The sequence below is a fragment of the Gastrolobium bilobum genome, unplaced genomic scaffold, assembly GCF_033153095.1.
Source record: "Gastrolobium bilobum isolate Gb01-03AN ecotype WA unplaced genomic scaffold, APGP_CSIRO_Gbil_v1 utg18566, whole genome shotgun sequence".
NCBI lineage: Eukaryota > Viridiplantae > Streptophyta > Magnoliopsida > Fabales > Fabaceae > Gastrolobium > Gastrolobium bilobum.
Window position 1 is genome coordinate 511,065 of NW_026899779.1, and position 21,251 is coordinate 532,315.

Here is a 21,251-nt window from a genome sequence, read left to right on the forward strand (position 1 = left end):
CACCTTAAATAAACCTCCAAACACCTGTTGACTACCTCTGTTTGGCCGTTAGTTTGCGGATGGTAGGCAGTGCTATGGTGCAATTTGGTGCCTGCACTTTTGAACAAATCCGTCCAAAAAGAGCTCATAAGACTCTATCTTTATCAGAGACAATAGTGGCTGGAAACCCATGAAGCCGCACCACCTCCCTCACAAATAAATCAGCAACGTCCTTTGCTGTATAGGGGTGTTTAAGAGGTAGAAAGTGGGCATATTTAGTGAGACGATCTACAACAACTAAGATCGTATCAAGCCCCGTAGCCTTTGGCAACCCCCCAATGAAATCCATAGAGATATCACCACACCTTCTCACGGATGGGCAACGGTTGCAGCAGCCCTGCTGGGGTCAGATTCTGGGCCTTGCTTTGTTGGCAAATTATACAAGCTGTCACATAATCCCTAACTGTTCGTTTCATACCCTCCCAATATACCAAGCCAGCCAGCCTTTTGTATGTTCTAAAGTAACCAGAATGTCCTCCAAAGTTGGAGTCATGGAATTCATGGAGAAGGATAGAAATAAACTTGGAATTTTTAGGTAATACTAACCTTTCATTGTAATACAACTTGCCCTCTCTCAACTTGAAACCTGGATGAGCTTCCTGATCGATTAACAAAGCTTGTATAATGCTCTTGAGCGTACTGTCATCATGTAGCTCCATCTCCAAGTCCTCCAGTGCTGGTAGTTGTAATCTGGTGATACTGGCTAGCTGCATTTGCCTAGAGAGTGCATCAGCAACCAAATTCTCCTTGCCAGGGTAATATTGTATCTCGAAGTCAAATCCAAGTAACTTCACAGCCCATTTTTGTTGCTCCTCATTTAGCACTGCTTGATCTGTCAAAAACTTCAAACTCTTTCGATCAGATTAGATGACAAAATGCCTCCCCATCAAATAGTGCTTCCATTTTTGCACAGCAAAGACTATGGCCATGAGCTCTTTCTCATAGACTGATTTGCCTTGTGCTCTTGAAGAGAAACCTTGACTCAAAAACGCAATAGGCCTGTTACCCTGCACCAAAACAGCCCCTATCCCTTTTCCCGAAGCATCTGTTACCACGGTAAACAACTCGGTAAAATCAGGCAAAGCCAAAACAGGGACCGTACTCATCTTTTCCTTTAACAACTCGAAGGTCCTCTCTGCCTCTTCAGTCCAATGGAAGGCATCCTTCTTAAGCAGCTCCGTCAGTGGTTTTGCAATCTTCCCGTAGTCTTGCACAAACCTCCGATAGTACCCGGTGAGTCCCAAAAACCCCCCGCAACCCCTTGATGTTCTTGGGCGCTGGCCACTGCCTCATAGCCTGGACCTTACTAGGGTCGGCACTGACTCCTTGGGCCGTTATAACATGCCCCAAGTACTCCATTTGATCCTTACCGAAGCTGCATTTCTTCCTATTACACACCAGAGAGTTAGACCGCAAAACTTCGAATATCAGACGCAAGTGTCCCAAGTGCTCCCACTTGCTTTTACTGTAAATCATGATATCGTCAAAAAACACAAGTGCAAACTTCCTCAGAAAGGGTCGAAGAACATCATTCATAAGAGCTTGAAATGACGAAGGGGCATTTGTTAAACCAAAGGGCATTACCAGGTACTCGTAATGCCCTTGATGCGTTCTAAAGGCTGTCTTGGGTATACCTTCTTCGCGCATCCTGATCTGATGGAACCCAGACTTCAGGTCGAGCTTAGAAAAAATCATTGAGCCTCCAAGCTCATCCAGCAACTCATCAACAACCGGAATTGGAAATTTATCCTGGATGATCAACTTGTTTAGGGCTCTGTAGTCGACACAGACCCTCCAACTCCCGTCCTTCTTCTTAACAAGGATCATCGGGCTGGAATAGGGGCTAGTGCTTGGTCTAATCAACCCATCCCCTAGTAACTCAGCTACCAAACTCTCTATTTCAGATTTCTGATAGTGGGGATACCTGTATGGACGTATGTTAGGTGCCACGCTCCCTGGCTTTAGGTTGATTGCATGGTCCCGTTGCCTCCTTGGTGGTAACCCAGTTAGCTTATGGAAGACATCCTCGAACTCAGCCAGCAGTCCTTCCAAATCTTCCCATGGAGTATCATCCCCTGTGCCTCTTTCCTCTTCTGACCTTAGAAAAAACCCCTGTCCGTGATCATGCAAGGCCTTTACCACAGATTTTAAAGAAGCCTCTGAACGGAACAATGAGGGATCCCCCTTGATAGTAATCTCACGATCCTGAATCATAAACTTCAGAGTGAGGTCCTTGAAATTAGCCTTGATCTCTCCGAGCTGAGTCAGCCACTCGAGCCCTAGCACGACGTCTGTACTCCCCAGATCAAAGATGTAAAGGTCTTGTACAATCATCGTTCCCTGAAGCGAAATGGTGACCTCCTTGCATACCCCTTGACAGCAGACCTTATGACCGTCACCCACTTCCACGTTGTACGTTTGGGTTTCAGTAACGACTAGTCCCAACCTCTCGGCCGTTCCTCTTCCTATGAAGTTGCTCGAAGCCCCACAATCGATCATCACAACGACCCTTGATCCTTGAATTTCTCCCCATGCCTTAAGTGTTTGGTTTGAAGCGAGCCCTAGCAAACATTGCATTGAGAGATGCATGACAGTCGCATCGTCCTCCTTAGGCAGGCCTTCCCCTTCGTGACCAATGACCTCAGCCTCAACCTCCCGTCCTTCATCGTCGTTCTCGTCTTCGACGATCATTACTTGGAGTTGCTTGAACGGGCATCTATGAGTCGGATTCCACCGTTCGTTGCAAGTAAAACATAGTCCCTTGGCCTGACGATCCCTGACTTCCGCCGGTGAGAGACGCCGATTGGTGCTCGCCTGACTCTCCGTCGCGAGTCCAGCACCGCTGTGTGCGTTGACGGTGCCAGATGACCCCTTCGTGGCCGCCATTCGCGTTTGCTCTTCGTTTGGTGCCCTAGTTGACTGATTTAGGTTATTTGAGTTGGTTTGCCCCATGACCCAACCCGGAATGGAAGGATTAAAAGAGCCCGACCCGTTTCAGTTACTTCCCCTATTGGTATACTGGCCAGCCCAATTACGTTGGGTCTGATTTCCCTTGCCTGGCCCCGTTGGCCCAACCCGTCCTCCTGTCCCCACCCCTTCGTCCCTCAACGCGTCATTCCTCTTCTCTATTTTCAGAGAATACTTCATCATCTCCGATAAGCTGATGTTGGGACTCATCATCAGTTCTTCGCGAACGCTACACCGTACGCCATTAAGCCACGCCCCTTTCAACAGCTCCTCATCCTCAAAATGCAATGCACCAATCACCTTCTCAAATTCACATTTGAACTCCGCCACTGTTCCCATCTGTTTGAGTGTATACAAAGCCCTATAAGGGTTGTCCAAAGCTTCCGGTTGGAACCTGCTCAAGACTTCTCGCCGAAAAATTTCCCAACTCGCGTTTGGGTTGTTTATTTCCCACCATAGATACCACTGTAAGGCTTCCCCCTCCAACGTCACCATTACCGCTGCTAACTTGTCTTCTTCGGCTAAACCGTTGACATTGAAATACCTCTCTACTTTATTTATCCATCCATACGCGTCCTCTCCGTGGAACAAGGGTATTTCTAAATGCCTTGTCGTCGAAATGATCGGATTAAATCTCTGTCCATGCATCCCAGATGTTTACCTATTAGAACCGTCGTTCTCATCGTGAGAACCACTCCCCCTTGGTCTCGCCATTTCGTCCAGTCTCCGAAGGATTTCTACCACACCTGTTTCGCTAGCCTCCATTCTCCTTAGTATCTCAACATTTTGAGCTTCAGTTCTGCGCAGCCTTTCCTCCATAGCTTCAACACGATTTTCCATACTTCTAGTGACGACCATCCCACAGAGCTCCTAGATCGGAGCTCTGATACCAATTTGATACAGACCAGTTCACAATCACACTAAAACCAATAGAGCAATAACACCAAATGCAATTATATTGATTATAAATTGACCAGAAACAGGATTACAGTAATACAAGCTTCAGTTTCAACAACATTAACAAGCTTATAAGGGAAATTACAGAGTCATATAGCTCAACTCTCATTACAAATCAAACAACAGAAATGCTGAAATTGAAATTACAAGCAAAAAGGAAATGATAGTTATGAAGCAGTTGGAGAGGCTCCACTCTCTCCCAAGGTCCGAATTCTCAATTCAGGTTCTAGATAATTCTCTCTCACATCAGCAGCCTTCATTTATCCTCCCTACGCACGTTCTATTGCGTTCCCTCATTCGGTTGCAACAGAATTGCTGAGTCAGCATCAGCAACAGGGCCTTTGTTGATTGGGCCTTGATCAGCAGCCTCAGTTGTACCTTGATCAGCAGCCTCAGTTGTAATCCATACCCTTCTATTCTTGTCTCTCTTGTATACCCGATCTTGCTCAGCAGCCTCAGTTGTACCTTGATCAGCAGCCTCAGTTGTAATCCATACCCTTCTATTCTTGTCTCTCTTGTATACCCGATTGGGCTTGGGTTGGTTGGGCTGGGTTGCACCAGTATCTCTTATTGTTATCGTACATAACATCTTCGGCATGAAGAATAGGATAACTATGACGATTTGTAGGATACCATATATTTAATACTGTATATTTGATCATCTCTTCTTTGACGGATAGAAGGATACTATCCCAAATAGGCATGTTTCCTTAGATAGTAATTTTCTACCAATAACTACCAATAAGAAGTAAATGAGTAATGATATTATGATTTTCCCTTCCCTGTATGCGAAGTGAAACCAATGGGAAACAAATACACTTGAATATAATTCCAGTTTTGTCTCTACCTATGAAGAATATCTTCCAAACATACTTATGCAGAGTGTAATTAAGTTGGCATGATTTATTAGTATAATACTCCAGTATAGGTAGAAATCAATCTTGAATCTTGACAGTCTTTAAAGTTAGGTGCCTGAAGTTAAATTAAGATTCTCTACAAATCCTCTAAGCATTTGAGTAATTTCATGGTAATACAAATAATGGGTATGAGGTTACATTTTCATGACACATAAAAAAGAAACAGATTAACTATTTTTCTTGGCAGTAAAATTGTCTTCAATATCCAAATAACATGTCTAGTTCCGGGTTATATTGAAGTTAAGATCATGAAAAGAAATAAGGTTTAATAAAATAAAAATAATGAAGAGATATCTTCACCAACAAACGGGATGCAGACAATAAATATATCAAGTTGGCTGTTCAATAAAACTTTTTTTTCACCTTTTCCGTCGACCTTCTTAACTCTCAACCTCAATGTTGAGGATATTGAGTTGTTGACTTTATGCACACAATTTATTGGACAACAACAAAAATAATAGAAAAAATAAAGCTCTTCAATTTTTGAAGAAAAAGAAAATATAGCAATTGTATGATTGTTCTGAACAAAAAATTAAACCACACAAAAACTTTGAAACTAAAGTTAATAACATAAAGACAGGATATCACAAGATGGGTTAACTCTATCACCACTGTCGTTAAAGAATTTGAATCAGTAATAATCTCTGGAGCCATATAACGGCATTGCTCACTGGCCTCTAAGTACATCTCCATGTGCATTAGACCATTGTATTGAGTTAATCATATCTTAAGGAGAAATAAATGACACAAGATTGTTTACCTCCATCACCAGTATTATCTAAAACCAAGCTTGTCATTGTAGAATCCCGAAACATAAAACTCTTCAGAAAATGCCTGACAAAACAAATTACCGTCTTTATTATCCAACTTCACTAATACACATTTTCCTCTTTCTTGAAATGATGTTGCTATCTATTAAGATTATTACTGAGTTAATATGGTTTTCAAATGATGCAATTAAGATAATATACTAACAATCTACATAATGAAAACTTATAATAGTATTTTCTTACTAATTCACAATCTAACACAAGCAAAATTGAATTCTTGTATATTTTCTTCTAGAAATAAAATTGATCATGCACCTTGATTGAGCACTCTAGTTTTGTACATCTCTTGTTTTGTTTCCATTTATGTGGAAGATGAATAAATACGGCAACAAAAATTAGTTGCATACATATAGCAGACCACAAGAAAATTTACCATTGAAGGTGAATCCTAATTCACATTATCATCCAGTTGACTGCATTGCTTGAGCAGGAAGAAAGGAAAACAACTGCAAGCCCAGTTCCACATGCGTGATAATAAACCCGTATGTTGTCGCTGTTGCACTAATCGTGTTCAGAAATTTCAATGTCCATTGCTTCCTTCTCCAGTTTTCTTCGTTTCTTTCTCTTTTGTTCTTCTGAATCCTCCTCCTTGACATCTTCTGAATCTGACAGGATATTGGCTTCATCAACATCAACAAGTGATTGTTCATGGTCAGAATCGGATTCACGTTCCCGTTGCTGATGTAGGAAGCTGGGCTCACCAATGTCAAATTCCCCACCACGTTCACTGTTAGAATCACTGTTCCAATGACTACTCGGATCAGGATTAGTGAATTGAATATCATCCATGCTATTTTTCTCTTTGAATACATGGATTCCTATTTGGCCTTTATCATTTTTTCGGATGGGTCCACATCTAACCTTCACATGGTTCCATTCATTTTTTAAAGGCACTTCATCCAGCTTAATATCTTTGGGTTGCATACCAAAAAGATATGTATGATACTGTCTCAGCTCGAAAGGCCAACCAGTTTTCAAACCTTTTTTGCCATTGATGATCACGGTGGGTGCATCCCGCCAGCTATCCACAACAATACAGAGAGCTATAGCAGGGAACTTGTTACGAAACCAGAATGAAATTGGCCGTCCCCAGCTGCTGCAGTGCTCTAACCACTCTGGAATCCCTTCAGTTCCACTCAAACAAAACCTTGACTTTCCAGCCTCATGCAGTTTCTGTTATTCATAAATAAATTTATAAGTTTAGCAGCATTTACTACAGTATAATCAATCATCAAATCAAATACATAAATAAAAAATAAACCTGATCAAGTAACTTGCTTATAGACTCGGATGTCAAGGAATAGCAGTTTCTTGCAGAAAAATATTTTAAGTTTGGCGGAATCCTTCTAATTTCTCGAAGATTCCGGCAATAGTCCAACGTAAGTGACCTTAAAAGGTGACATTCTTTGATGCATTCAGGAATAATTGTGAAACAATTAAATGATAGGTCTAAATTTTTCACATTAGCAAACCAGGTGAGACCAATTGCAAGAATTTCATCTGACACGTTGCACTTCACGAGTTTGAGAAGTTCTAAGTTTGAAGACACCATTGAGCCCACTTCTGGCAATGAACCCAAATTCCATCCCTCACCTCTAATCAAAACCAGTTCTCGCATTTTGACAATGCTACTTGGAAACTGAACAATTCCACAAGCTACCGCAACTAATTCTCGAAGCCCAGTAAGATTTTCAAACGAAGATGGCAATTCTTTTATAGGAGTTCGAAACAAGTCAAGATGTTTTATATTTTTCATCTCTCCTAATATTTCTGGAAAACTCTCAAGACTCGAGCATTCGTTAAGATAGAGTTCTTCAAGAGAAGTCAACTTGAAGGGAGGTAAAGCTCCAAGCTTTATGCAACCCTCACAAGCCAATATTCTAAGTTTATCCAGCTTCCCAACTGAATCATCAATTGTAGTTAAATTCTCACAACGCTTAAATGATAATTCTTTTAATTTTAGGAGACCAGATACATCAGGTATCTCTGTTAAAAATTCACAATCATCAAAATTCAAAACACTCGTATTCTCAAATTTCTGCGAAAATAACAAAAAAGGAAAAACAAAGAAATAAGAACCAAATTAATAATGTTAAAATGAACTTATTAAAACACAAGATTAGGGAAATGAACTCCTTACACTTGCTTTCACTAAACCGGCCAACTCGGGTGACGTAAAGCAACTATCCATTATCTTGCATATGGCAAGTTGCTTTGGATGAAAATCTGACGGTAAACACGGTGAAGGATATCTCCACCATTCCAGTATTCTTAAACTATTTGGAAGATGTTTCGGACCTCTGGAAAAACAACCTTGTTTAATAATAAGTGTCTTGAGATTTTTCATCTTCGCAAATGCCTTTCCACTCCATTTCACTATTACTTCCTCTTCATCATATACTGGAAAATCCAAATATATGATTTCAATTTTCATAGTTCCCTGTTATCAGAAAAAGCACGAATTATACACAATACATGTATATATGTAAGACTTAAACACGCATATTTAGAGAAATTTACATATTATAAAGGGTAAAAAATATTTGTGACACGAGCATGTAACAATTGGAAGAGATAAATAAGGCTGAACATGAAAAAAGAAACCATCTATATCAATTTTACTCACCATATCTTCTTCCAAAACATGAATTATATCTCCATGGAACCATAACCTACTGCGTTTCCCAGGATTTTTCGGTGATTCCCGTCGCACAATTTCTTTACCCATGTCCTCTATCAAGTCATGTAGAGTCACCTTACTATACCAGTCAATTATCTTTATGAGAGATTTCTCAACCAACACTCCAATATGATATTTCATGCACTCACCATAATGAGCATGCAATATATCTCGAACCTGTGCCAATGAATGTCCTTTGAAGCAACAAGCAATGTCAAGAAAAACACTCTTCTCTTCTTCCTCCAAAGCATCATAGCTTACTTTAAGTTTCTTTTGAATGTCTCTAGGTGGAATCCTTTGATACAGATTTAATGCAGATTCCCATTTATCTATACTTTTTCCAAACAAGTTGGAACCTATAACTTCCAAAGCCAACGGAAGGCCAGAAGCATAAGTTAATGCACGGTTTAAAACGTTGTTGTACTTTTGATCAACTTCGAGGGTTTTAAAAGCTTTCCATCTTAGCAGTTCAAGAGCATCTTTTTCATTCAACTCCTTCACCGCATATGTTTTCTTAACCTCGTGACATGCTAACAACTGTTTGTCCCGAGTTGTGATGATGACTCTGCTCCCGGGACCAAACCAATCAGGTCTTCCAAGAGCCTGTAACTGCTCCAGCTCATCAACATCATCTAAAATCAAAAGAACCTTATTTTCTCGTAGCCTACGTTGTATTTCTAGACTTCCTTTTGGGATACTTGCTAACTTAATTTTCTCCTCTCCAAACATTTCTCTAAGAAGGATCTCTTGGAGATGTTGTAACCCATGCGTGTTTGAATTTTCTCTTACATTCTGAAGAAAACATAAACCCTCAAAATATTCAGCAACAGAATTATAAACTGCTAGAGCAAGTGTTGTCTTTCCTACTCCACCAATTCCATGAATCCCTACCATGTGGACCTCATCCTTAGATTCGGCATCCATAAGCAACTTTACTTCTTCTACTTGAGACTCCAGTCCAACAGGGTAATCCGCAACAGGAAAAGGGACACGCTTAATATTCTTGGAGACCTCTTTGACAACGCTCTCAATAAACTTGTGTTCATATTCATCCCTGTTCAGTCAAAGAAGTTTGTGAGAAGTCAAAATAAATGCCTCATATCCGTGTCTTGTTGGTACTTATAATGCAAAGTATTTCACATACAATGATTTAAGATGTTCAAGCTAGGTTAACAAGTATATTTCTTTTGTCTTTAAATGTTAAGATTAAATCATGACAAAATGAAAATTAATAAAAATGTAAAGGATTGGAGAGGTGGAGTACCCGTGTTTGAAATGATAGCCAGATAAGTTAGCTACTCGCTCCAGAGCCGTCCTCCATTTCGCCAACCTCTCCCTATTATCCTCGAACCTCTCCTTATTAGCGTTGAACTTCTTTTCATGATTAACCAATGCTTCTCCGTAACTACCTCTCTGATGTCGCACATCAGAAGGATCCACCTTATAAAAAATTGGAAAAACCTTCCGACCCTCTATATTATTAACACGATCAATGATGTTGGAGAGTTCATTTAAGCAAAATGAAGAAGATGCATAGTTGGCAGACAGAACAATGATGGCAATCCTGGAGTCTTGGATGGCCTTGAGAAGTGATGGTGTGATTTCCTCCCCTCTCTGAAGATCCTCGTCATCAATGAATGTGCGAATTCCGGCGTCAGAAAGAGCTTTGTAGAGATTGCCAGTGAAACCGTAGCGAGTATCAGTGCCTCTGAAGCTGAGGAACACATCGTAGGCGAAGGAAGAGGAGGAGGATGATGGAACAGCCATGAGAAGGAAGAAAGGTTAGTGAGAATAAAAGAGTAATGGATGGAATGTTGGGTCTGCAAAATGAAATACGAGACTACGTAGCAACGCAGAGTTGACCCGATATATAAGGGTTTTAACTCCTTACTTTTCTCATTAAGGCATGGAAAAGCTCTGATATTCCATTCTACGGTATTTTATTAACAAATAATAATAAGAATAACTTACACGCAAACATATAATGATTTAAAAAAGGAATATAATTACCCGACAATGTGTCACGCCGGCTAGTTTTATTGAAAATTCTATGAAATTAAAGTTTATTTTATAATTGAGAAATGTTTATATCTAAATGCAAGTTGATGAATAAATTTAATAATTAACATGAATAGAAATAGAAGTTGTTTACATGATTTAAATACTAAATTAGGATACCAAAAAAATAAAAAATAAAATACTAATTTTATCCCTCATTGAGTCATTGTTATTTTAAAAAATGCGTGTCAGACACCGACATGTTCAGTTACGCTCCGACACGTGTCTGACATGCTATCAACATTTTGGGACATGTGATCAACTTTCTGACACGTTTCGGCACGTCTTTCCGACATTTAGTCAACTTTTTCCGTCACGCGGTCAATGCTCTAACACACCTCCGACACTTTTTTTTATTCTTAATTTTATTTTATTAACTAAACATAAAAAAAAATTATAAATCAACAAGGTATGAAAAATTATTTTTATTTTTATATATGTTATGCAATTTGAATATTTGATTGGTTACATGACTTATTATGGATTGTTATAGGTATTAAATAGAAATTATATTATATATATTAAAAATATTATTTAATATCAAAACGTGTACGTGTTGAAATATGCTATTTTTTTAGACTTAACTTGTCGGCGTGTCGTGTCGTGTCCCGTGTCGGTGTTAGTGCATGATAGATGAATATGGTTGGAGTTTTGGTTCTCCAAAATCAAGCAAGAATGGAAACTTATTAGAGAGTCCAAGGTCATACATACTCCGATCTCAGAGATTTCCGTGAAGATTCCTGCCTATTTCTAAGGTCAACTCCTTACTTTTATCGTTTATCATTTGTCATTGCGGTGTGAATATATGAGGCTGCCTCACAAAAATAATTAGAAATTCTGATATTACATTATAGGGTAAATCATTAACAAAGAATAAAAATAGCATACACTGATAGATATAATGATTTTAAAAAGCAAAACAATTAACGTTGCTTGCATTCTACCTTCTTTTGTTACTATTAAATAACTCTGCTTATCATAGAATTGTGTTAACAAATATTCAATTAACAATATGGACTAAAAAAACCACGGTCTAATTAATTAAGCAACAAGTTGTCATTTGGTTGTAAACATCACGTTAAATATGCAGAGAGCCAGAGACAATAAGCAAAATATTTATTACTCTCTACCAACCAAACAATAAAGTAGAAATCTCCAATTACATACATCCCATGATAATATGAATTGTATATGTAATCATTTGAAGGCAGGAATTTCACTCTTATTGTACATAAATCGGGATTTAATTGTGTGTACAATTGCTAACAATTTTAGTCTAGGATGTTACACCAAGCTAACTACTTATATTGATGTTACACAAATAATGATCATTTGTTCACATAATTAATCAGACCAGTCCAATATGAATTGGGTTAAATCATACACGATTGAAAGATTTGAAAGATGGAGATTTTGGGTGGTATGTTGTACTTCGTAGGCTTGAGATGTTCACTGTGTATGAGAAGGTTGGTGAATGCTTCTTGCGCAATGGAAATGACTAGGGATACCTACAAAGACACTATGACGCTCAAGTCAATATCAATGCTAGGTTTTTGTTATATTTAATGGGAATCAGATCATCATACCTGGGTTTGAACCCTTTGATTTATAGCAAGCTTTAGACCGCCTGGGATAGGCGGCATACCTTCTTATTGATAAATGTCAAAGACAATATGTTTTTAATGTCAAATATAGTTCAAATAATAATTAATATGATTAAAAATATAGTGTTAATTAATAAAATCTTAAAGAATATTAAAATGCCAACAACTATATAAGATTCTAATTTTTTTTATTGTTTCAGGTTGTTTCATACTACAAAGAAGAAACTACTAACCTGATGAGGAGAAAGCAGTTGGCACAGGCTAAAGATAAAGGAAAAATAGAAAAATAAAGATTTGGCCTTTCTCGCTCTACTGCTCGCTTCAGCGAGAAGTTTAATTAAGCTTGCTCTGCAGCTCGCTTCAGCGAGAAAAGGAAAAATGCTCACTGAGCAGCTCGCTTCAACGAGCTCCTCAGCGAGATGGCCCAAAATTAAAGGCCCAGTTTTAAGTCTTTAAATAGAAGCGACGAAGTCTTTGGAAAACACATTCAGAAGACAGAAGAAAGGAGAACTGACTAAGGCAGAAGGCAGAAGCGGAGGAGAAATTCTGGAGCGGAATTCCAGAGGAGAAGAAGGAGATCAAAGCTTCATCAATTGATCATCATTAATCAAGTTTTATCATGAACTCTTTTTATTTTTCATCATCTATTTATTCTGATTTTATGAATATGTTCGGCTAAATTTATTTATGTAGTTAGGATCATGGATCCGACGTGAATCCTATTTATGGTTTAAATTTGTTTCTTTAATAAATTATTTCAGTTATTTGTCTTTTACCTTGCATGAATTTCTATATCTTTGTATGAATTGATCACTCCTATAGGGATTTGAAGGTTAGGGCTCATAATAGACATATTGAGGTTTTAATCGTGACAGAGGTAAAATATCAATTCTTGCATGATCTAGACATAGGCTTGCTTGAGTTGTAGACTTCATAATTCATTGTATTTAATGCTTATTCTAAGAGGAATTACTAAGACATTAGGATTCTAATTAAAATAAAGGGTTAAAGTCACTAAGACATTAGGATTCAACCAACTATTTTTAGAAGATGAATTGTCTGAAATATCTGAGATGAATTATTATTGAATTAATTTAAACTACTCTAGGAGCATCTAAAGTGAAGTGTATCCTTGCTACAGTTTCTTACAGTTCTTTAATCGCATCTTTTCTTGCGTTCTTGAATATTCTTGAATGTTCTTGATATTTACTGTAATAAATTTTAATTACTTTTATTTTAATTCAAAATCTATTTTCCAAACCAATTCGAGTTTTCCAAATTAAGAGTACGAGTTATAATAATATTTGGTGCATTAATCCTCGAGGGACGATACTTTACTTTTACTTTTAATACTTGACACAATCGGTATACTTGCCGTAATCGCAACAACTTTTTGGCGTCGTTGCCGGGAATTAATTACGCCAATACTATTCATAACTTTCGATCTTTGAGATTGGAATTTATTTTTGTTTGAGTCTTTTGTTTTATGCGCGGTAGAGTAGATCTTGAATCTCTACAATTTGATCCGGAATTAGAGAAAACTGCGAAAAAGAACAAAAAACTCACCGAACAAAGAAAGTAAGAAGAATCCTCGAGTTCACAGCCCATAGCAGAACCCGAGATGGCTGGAAATAATCAGCCACATCATGAAGAGGAGTTGAAGTAGTCAATCGTAACTCCTAGTTTCACAAGGCCGAATTCGAGTATCGCAAGACCAGCGATCGCGGCTAACAACTTTGAAATCAAGCCAGCATTAGTCACATTGATTGAGCGATCTTAATTAGCAAGAGAGGACACAGAAGATCCTCATGAATTTCTTAACAGATTTCTGATGATATGTGACACTGTCAAGAAAAATAGAGTATCAGATGAAGTGTTGCGACTATGATTGTTCCCATTTGCTGTAACAGATGAAGCACTCAGATGGTTAGAGCAGCAACCAGCAAATAGCATCAGTACTTGGAAAGATCTAGCTGCAAATTTCTTAGCCCAATTCTTCCCAATGACGAAATACAATCGGCTAGTGAATGAAATCACTAATTTCATTTAATCTGATGGAGAAACTTTGTGTGTAGCCTGGAGACGATTCAAAGAGCTTATGAGAAAGTGTCCTCGGTACGAGTTGCAACCCGGACAAAAAGTTTGAATATTCTTCAACGGGATGACACCAGCTTCAAGGATAGTTGTCAATGGTGCAGTTGGAGGTTATATCAGGCAAAAGACACCCACACAAATTCTAGAATTGATCGAGCCTATGGCAAGGATGGAGAATGAGTGTATAGCAGCTCAGCCAAAGAGAGGAGTCCTCCAATTAGAAAATAATGATGCCAAGCTAGCTGAACAGAAACTCCTATCATAACAAATTGCTATTTTGAATAGCAAATTTGAAAAGCTTCAGTCATCTACAGCTCAAGTTAAATCAGTATCATGTGAATACTGTCAAGGAGGGCATGAGACTAATGAGTGTAATGTACTCACAGGAGAAGATCCAATTCAAGTTAATGGGATCTGGTATGATGAGAGAACTCAGCAGAATCCTCCAAGAAATCAGAACAATGCTGTGGGGAATACCTTTAACCCCAGGTGGAAGAATCAAAGAGGTCTCGATTACAAATCAAATCATTATTTATGGCCTCCACCAATTCCACAAAGTCAGCCATCTGAGTTAGAAAGAGCTTTGCTGCAGTTGACAAACACCACCGATGAATTCATGCAAGAGACCAAATCCACTTTCAGGAATCAAGAAGCATCTATAAGGAATCTGGAAATTCAAATTGGGCAGTTGTCAAGACAAGTACCTGAGAGAAGTCAAGGAACATTCCCCAGTGATACCATAATCAACCCAAAGGAGCACTGCAATGTCATCACTACTAAAAACGAGGATCTAAAAAAAGAGGAAGTTGAAGTTTCTATAAGCAAGGATGAACAAGCTCAAAAGGATAAAGAAAAAGCAAAGCAGCAACCTCCTGCAATTCAAAAGAATCAATGGGATTTCTCACGTTTTGAGAAACCTCCATATCCCATGAAGCTCAAGCAAGATGAACAAAAAAAACAATTGTCTAAATTTTAGATATTTTTAAGAAATTGCAAATTAAAATTCCTTTTGTAGAAACTTTGGAGCAATTGCCTTCATATGCCAAGTTCCTGAAGGAGACATTATCTAAGAAGCGAAAGCTCACAGAGGATGAACCAGTTACACTAACAAAGGAGTGCAGTGCAATCTTACAGAAAAACTTGCCTCCAAAGTTGAAGGATCCAGGAACCTTCAGTATTCTATGCACCATTGGCAAGACGACTATAGAGAAAGTCTTATGCGATCTTGGTGCTAGCATCAATGTGATGCCACTAACCTTGAAGGAGAAGCTAGGAATTAATGAAGTGAAGCCAACCAGGATGAATGTTCAATTGGCCGACTGCTCAACAAAGCAAGCACATGGCATTGTGAAAAATGTGCTTGTCAAGGTAGACAAATTTCTAATTCCTGTTGATTTTGTTATCCTTGACATTGATGAAGATGTCAGTATGCCTATGATCTTCGGGAGGCCATTCTTAGCAACCTCAGGAGCGTTAACCGATGTACCTAAGGGTGAGTTGATAATGCGCGTGGATGGAGAGCGAACAACATTCAAGGTACTTACAAATGAACCTCCATTTCCTGCATCTCAACCTAAAGATCAAGTTAATTACATTGCGGAGAAAAAGGTTGAGGAAGGAAACAAGAAGGAAGTCCATCAGCAGCATGAAGAACGCAAGCCAAAGGTTAAGATGGAAAAGTCCAAGAGTAAGGAAAAACATGTGAAGTCTAAGTTTAAAATTACTGAGAACCTCCTCTGCTTAGGTCCAGTATCCTCTATTGTAACATTCGCCCCTCCTACAGTAGGAACCTTGTCCTCAAGGTTCACTTTTGGCAAAGGAAAGTCTGGATAGTGTGCTACAAGGTCATCCTCGAATTCCCAAGTGGCATCTTCAGGAAGGGAGTGTGACCACTGTATCAACCACTGCTTACAAGCCCCAGTTGTACTCTGCACATCCCTTGACATTAAAGCTGATATAGGAAGTTGAATTGGCCAATTATCATTACTAACCTCTGGCAGAGGCAAGGCTACCACAGAGCTATCTCCACGAAATTGTTTCAGTGAGGAAATGTGGAAAGAGGAATGAATACGGCAACCATCTGGGAGCCCAATTTTGTATGCTACTGGACTTAGAACTCTGACTATTGGAAAAGGCCCAAAGTACCGCTTGTAAATTTTCTGGTTCTTGCGATATGCCACTGAAATTTGCCTATAAGGCTGTAACCTTACCAACACTAGATCCCCAACAGAAAATGACTCATCCTTCCTATGTTTGTCAGCATTACTCTTCATTCTGTTTTGAGCACTTTGCAATTGCATCTTTAATCGCCTCAACAGTTCATCACGGTGGGTTAAGGTAGCGTCCATTGCTTCTACTCTCACTGAGCCTTTTGGATAAGGAGGTATCATAGATGGAATTTTGCCATAAAGAGCTTGGAATGGACTCATTCCAATAGATGAATGAGTGCCAATGTTATAGTGGTACTCTGCCCATCCTAAAAAAATGCCCACTTGTGATTCTCATCATGACAAAACGCCCTTAGATATTGTTCCAAGTAACGGTTAGTGACCTCAGTCTGCCCATCTGATTGGGGATGGTAGGATGTGCTTGTTCTCAAGGCTATCCCACTATACTTGAAGAGTTGTGACCAAAATTGGCTCAAAAAAATTGAGTCACAATCTGAAACTATGGTCCTAAGTAATCCATGCAGCTTAACCACCATCTCACAAAATAAAAAGGCCACTTTTGCAACTGTGTATGGATGAACTAAAGCCCCAAAATGTGCATATTTCGTCAACCGATCTACTACCACCAAAATGACATTGAACCTTTTAGAATTTGGCAGTCCCGTAATGAAATCCATGCTCAAATCCTCAAAAAACCCCTCTGGTATAGGTAAGGGCTGCAGTAACCCCAATGGAGGAGTAGTGGCAGTTTTAACTAGCTGGCAAGTGGAGCATTGCTTGACAAACTCTACTACATCTTTTCTCATACCAAACCAATAAAAAGAAGCAGAAAGCCTGAGTAAAGTTCGAGTGATTCCTGCATGCCCACCCATAGGTGTAGAATGTGCCTCCCGCATCACAATATGCCTCAATTCAGAGTTGGATCCCAATAAAAAACGATTTTTATGGTAAAGGATACCTTCTCTATCAGAGATGTCAGCATGTGCCAACTCATTATTTTGCAACTTTAACCGTATGTCAATCAACTCAGAATCAAAGAGGTTATCACCCCTAATTTGATCAACTAAATGAAAAGTAGCTTCAGAGATTAGAGACAAAACCATACCTGTGTGTTCTCCTTCAAAGCTTTGGGACAAGGAATCTGCCACAATATTGGCTGATCCAGGCTTGTACTCAATTGTGAAATTGTATCCCATCAATTTACATGCGTATTTTTGTTGCTCCATAGTCTGAACTGTTTGTGTCAACAACTCCTTCAAGCTGCGATGATCTGTGCGGATTATGAACTTAGATCCCAACAGATAATGACGCCATTTCTTCACCGCTTCTGTCACTGCAAATAACTCTCTGACATATGTTGAAGCTGTGCGCATTCTTGGACCAAGTTTCTTGCTGAAGAAAATAATTGGGCGATTATGTTGCTGGAGGACAGCTCTTATTCCCAAGGATGATGCATCTGTGTCCACTACAAATGGGGCTGCAAAATCAGGCAGAATTAAAACTGGGTTCTGAGACATGGCTGTCTTTAATTCTTCAAATGATTTTGCAGCTACTTCACTCCACTGGAACGAATCTCCTTTCAGCATATCAGTCAAGGGAGAAGCTATAGTAGCATATTGTTTAATGAATCGCCTTTAATAGCCTGTGAGCCCAATAAATGCTCTCAATTGCTTCACATTCCTTAGTTGTGGCCACTGTAGCATAGCTTCAATTTTCCTTGGGTTAGCCTTAACCCCCTGGCCAGAAACCAAGTGACTAAGGTAATCAATTTCGGTTAAAGCAAATCCACACTTGCTAAGTTTAACCTTGAATTGATTCTGCTGCAAACAGCCCAAAGCTACCGAAAGGTGCTCATAGTGCTCTTCCACAGATCCACTGTATATCAGAATATCGTCGAAGAATACCGTACTAAATTTCCTTAGAAAAGGCTTAAACATTTGGTTCATAGCTGCTTCGAAGGTGGAAGGGGCACTGGTCAACCCAAACGGCATGACCAAGAACTCATAGTGCCCTTCGTGAGTTCGAAAAGCTATTTTATGACGCAATAGGATTTGATGATACCCACTGCGCAAGTCCAGCTTGGAAAAGACACTTGCTTCATTTAACTCATCTAAGAGCTCATCAATTGTTGGGATTGGAAAACGATACCTGATTGTAATGCTATTCAATGCTCGGTAATCAATACACATTTCCCAAGAATCATCTTGTTTTTCACCAGTAAAACAGGTGATGAGAAAGGACTCCTACTCTCCTTGATTAAACCTGAGGCCAATAAATCTGATACTTGCTTCTCGATTTCCCCTTTTTGGTGATGAGCATACCTGTATGGTCTCACACTGACAGGTTTAGTTCCCTCAATTAAATGGATAGCATGATCACATCCCCTAGTAGGTGGCAGCCCTTGTGGTAACTGAAAAACAGGCTGAAAACGTATCAAAATTTCCCAAATAGCAGCAGGCACCTTCTGTCTCAGATCCAAGAGATCAGGCATTACATCCGATACACCATTTCCTTGCATATACCAACAATACTGGTCAGATGCTGTCTTTTCCTTGCAAAACCTTCTTCCCTGTAAGCTCACTCTACCTTCCTTGGTCATAAACTCTATAGTTAACTCTCCATAATCATGTATAACTCGGCCCAACCCACTCAGCCAAGAAATACCCAATATCACACCTAAGTTGGATAATTCAATTACCAAAAGATCAACAACAAAGGCATATCCTTGAATTTCTAAGGGGACAGCTAAACATTTTCTATCACATATCAAAAACTCCCCATTCCCTAAAAACACACGCATCTTAGGGACCTTCACCGTTGGCAGCCCAATACTGTCCACCAATTGCTTCTGTACGAAATTGTGGGAACTTCCCGAATCCACAAGGATAGTCACTAACCTGTTTCTGAAATTAACAGAGAACTGAAGTGCTCTAGGATTGCTTTCACCTTCCAAAGAATGCAATGCAGCTTCATGGGAGTCTTCACGTGCTTCTTCTGCCTTCCAAAAAATCTGCTCTTCTGCATCAGACACTAACTCTTCAGGACCATCCCCAATCATAAGTAAGAGTTTGCCCTTGCAGCGATGACGTGATGTCCATTTTTCATCACAAGTATAGCAAAGCCCCAAATCCCTCTTCCTTTGTAAATCCTCATGAAAGAATCGTCAAGCAGGTGCTGTTGAAGGTAATGCTGGGACTAGAGTTTTCTGAATGGGTACAATTGTATTGATGGGTTGTGGTTGCTCTACAGAATAAGAGCTCTTCGAGAAATTGTTCTTGGCACTACTTGATGAGAAAGATGAGCGCAATTCCACAAAGTGAGCATCATAGGTAATCGCTAATTGCATGGCCTGGTGGAGGGATGTGGGCGAATGCAACTGGATAGCTCATCGTAAATCAGGAAGCAAACCTGATACAAAAAAACACATGAGAACCTCATCAGAAAACTCTGTGACTTGATTTATCAAGGCTTCAAAAATTCTGATATAGTCATTGAGTTGACCCTCCTGTGTTAACTTCGATAATACTCCCCGTAAATCTTGGTATGTCGTTCCCCCAAATCGCTGCCTAACCGCCAACTTCAATTCCTCCCAAGAATTAATGGAACCACCATTAAACAGCCACTGAAACCATGGTGCAGCTAAACCCTCCATTTTCATTCCAGCTATCGTACCTTAATAGCGTCAGGTACTTGTTGTAAGCCAAAGTATAGTTCCGTGCGAAAAATCCAACTATTAGGGTTTGTACCGTTGAATACAGGAAGCTCCATCCGAATTGATTTCATTAACATCCTCGAATCATTTGGATCCATTCGAGGTTGATGCGCTCCTAACAAATAAGAGGAGAACGAAGAATGCGCACCACGTGTTTGAACCGGTTCACCTTAGCGAGCCTTAACACCAACAACTGCTGCATGTATCTGCTGGAGTTGCATATTGAAATTGACGAACTGGCTTTTCAGTAAATCGCTGCTCAAACTTAGCTTGCATTTCCTCTAAACCCCGATTAATGCGAAGCTGAAATGCTCCAAATTCTTTAGCTAACTCTTGAACACACATGGTGAATTACTTGTTGAGTCCGAAATTGATGAAAGCACCAATGATAAGGGACGCGAACCCTATTTGGAACCTCAATTTGGGAAAGAACAAGAACAGAGAGAAAAAGAACGAGAAAAACAAGAATCTGATATCAATTATATGTTCTGAATGAATATCCTCTTTACATCGCTTTACATTTATTACCCTGACCCATTGCTAACACTCAACAATTCCCCATTAAGCCACATTAAGCCACGTAAGTCAACATAGCCTATCAATAGCAACAACTCAGCTAAACAACTTCTAATACTAATTGGGCCTAATAAGAGCTAAGTCTTTGGCCCACGCAGGAGCCCCAGTTACCCTCCTCTGCTTAGGTCCAGTATCTTCTATTGTAACATAATAATATTATGACGCGGTTTACCCTCCTTCTTCGTCCCAAGCGCAACACACTTTTATTGACTAAAGCAGTATAATAATATCATAACGCGGATTACCCTCCGTCCCAATTGGAGCACACTTTTATTGACTGACCTGAATTTTATTTTTATTTTCCTTTTGTTAATGTCAAAAATATAAATGTTTCTAAATATTAAAAAGCTTAAGCATCTTATAAGCATGAAATGTTTTTTTATTGCACTGCAGAAAGTCACGAAGGACACAATAATATAATGTAAACGGGTAGAAGACTAATAAGAGTGATAAGAGTTTGGTATGAACATATAATGATATGAGGATTATACTCTTTTTCAACTACCCGAATTTCCTTTTTTTTAATCTTTTAATGATATATGTTTCATTTACCTTGCATAATATTCTGCATCGAGTATTGGATCTTTAATAATCTTATCCAGGAAAGAATAAAATTACACAAGAGGAAAAGAATAGAAACGATATAACG

At 39.2% G+C, this 21,251-nt stretch overlaps 3 protein-coding genes across 3 annotated transcripts; 1 reads left to right on the plus strand and 2 right to left on the minus strand.

Moving 5' to 3' along the window:
- Positions 1-1,206: 1,206 nt before the first annotated feature.
- Positions 1,207-2,925, minus strand: LOC133293431 (uncharacterized). Its single transcript, XM_061491998.1, has one exon. It carries the CDS (start codon positions 2,923-2,925, stop codon positions 1,207-1,209), a length of 1,719 nt encoding a protein of 572 aa, XP_061347982.1.
- A 4,016-nt stretch (positions 2,926-6,941) lies between these two features.
- Positions 6,942-10,157, minus strand: LOC133293441 (disease resistance protein Roq1-like). Its single transcript, XM_061492012.1, has 4 exons — positions 9,655-10,157; positions 8,337-9,444; positions 7,851-8,150; positions 6,942-7,748 (listed from the first exon to the last, which is right to left on the minus strand). Exons 1-4 carry the CDS (start codon positions 10,155-10,157, stop codon positions 6,942-6,944), a joined length of 2,718 nt encoding a protein of 905 aa, XP_061347996.1.
- Positions 10,158-14,213: 4,056 nt separating this feature from the next.
- LOC133293432 (uncharacterized) lies at positions 14,214-15,636 on the plus strand. The gene is made up of 4 exons (XM_061491999.1): positions 14,214-14,383; positions 14,432-15,051; positions 15,162-15,514; positions 15,574-15,636. The coding sequence occupies exons 1-4, from the start codon at positions 14,214-14,216 to the stop codon at positions 15,634-15,636; spliced, it is 1,206 nt and encodes a 401-aa protein (XP_061347983.1).
- The last annotated feature ends 5,615 nt before the right edge of the window (positions 15,637-21,251 follow it).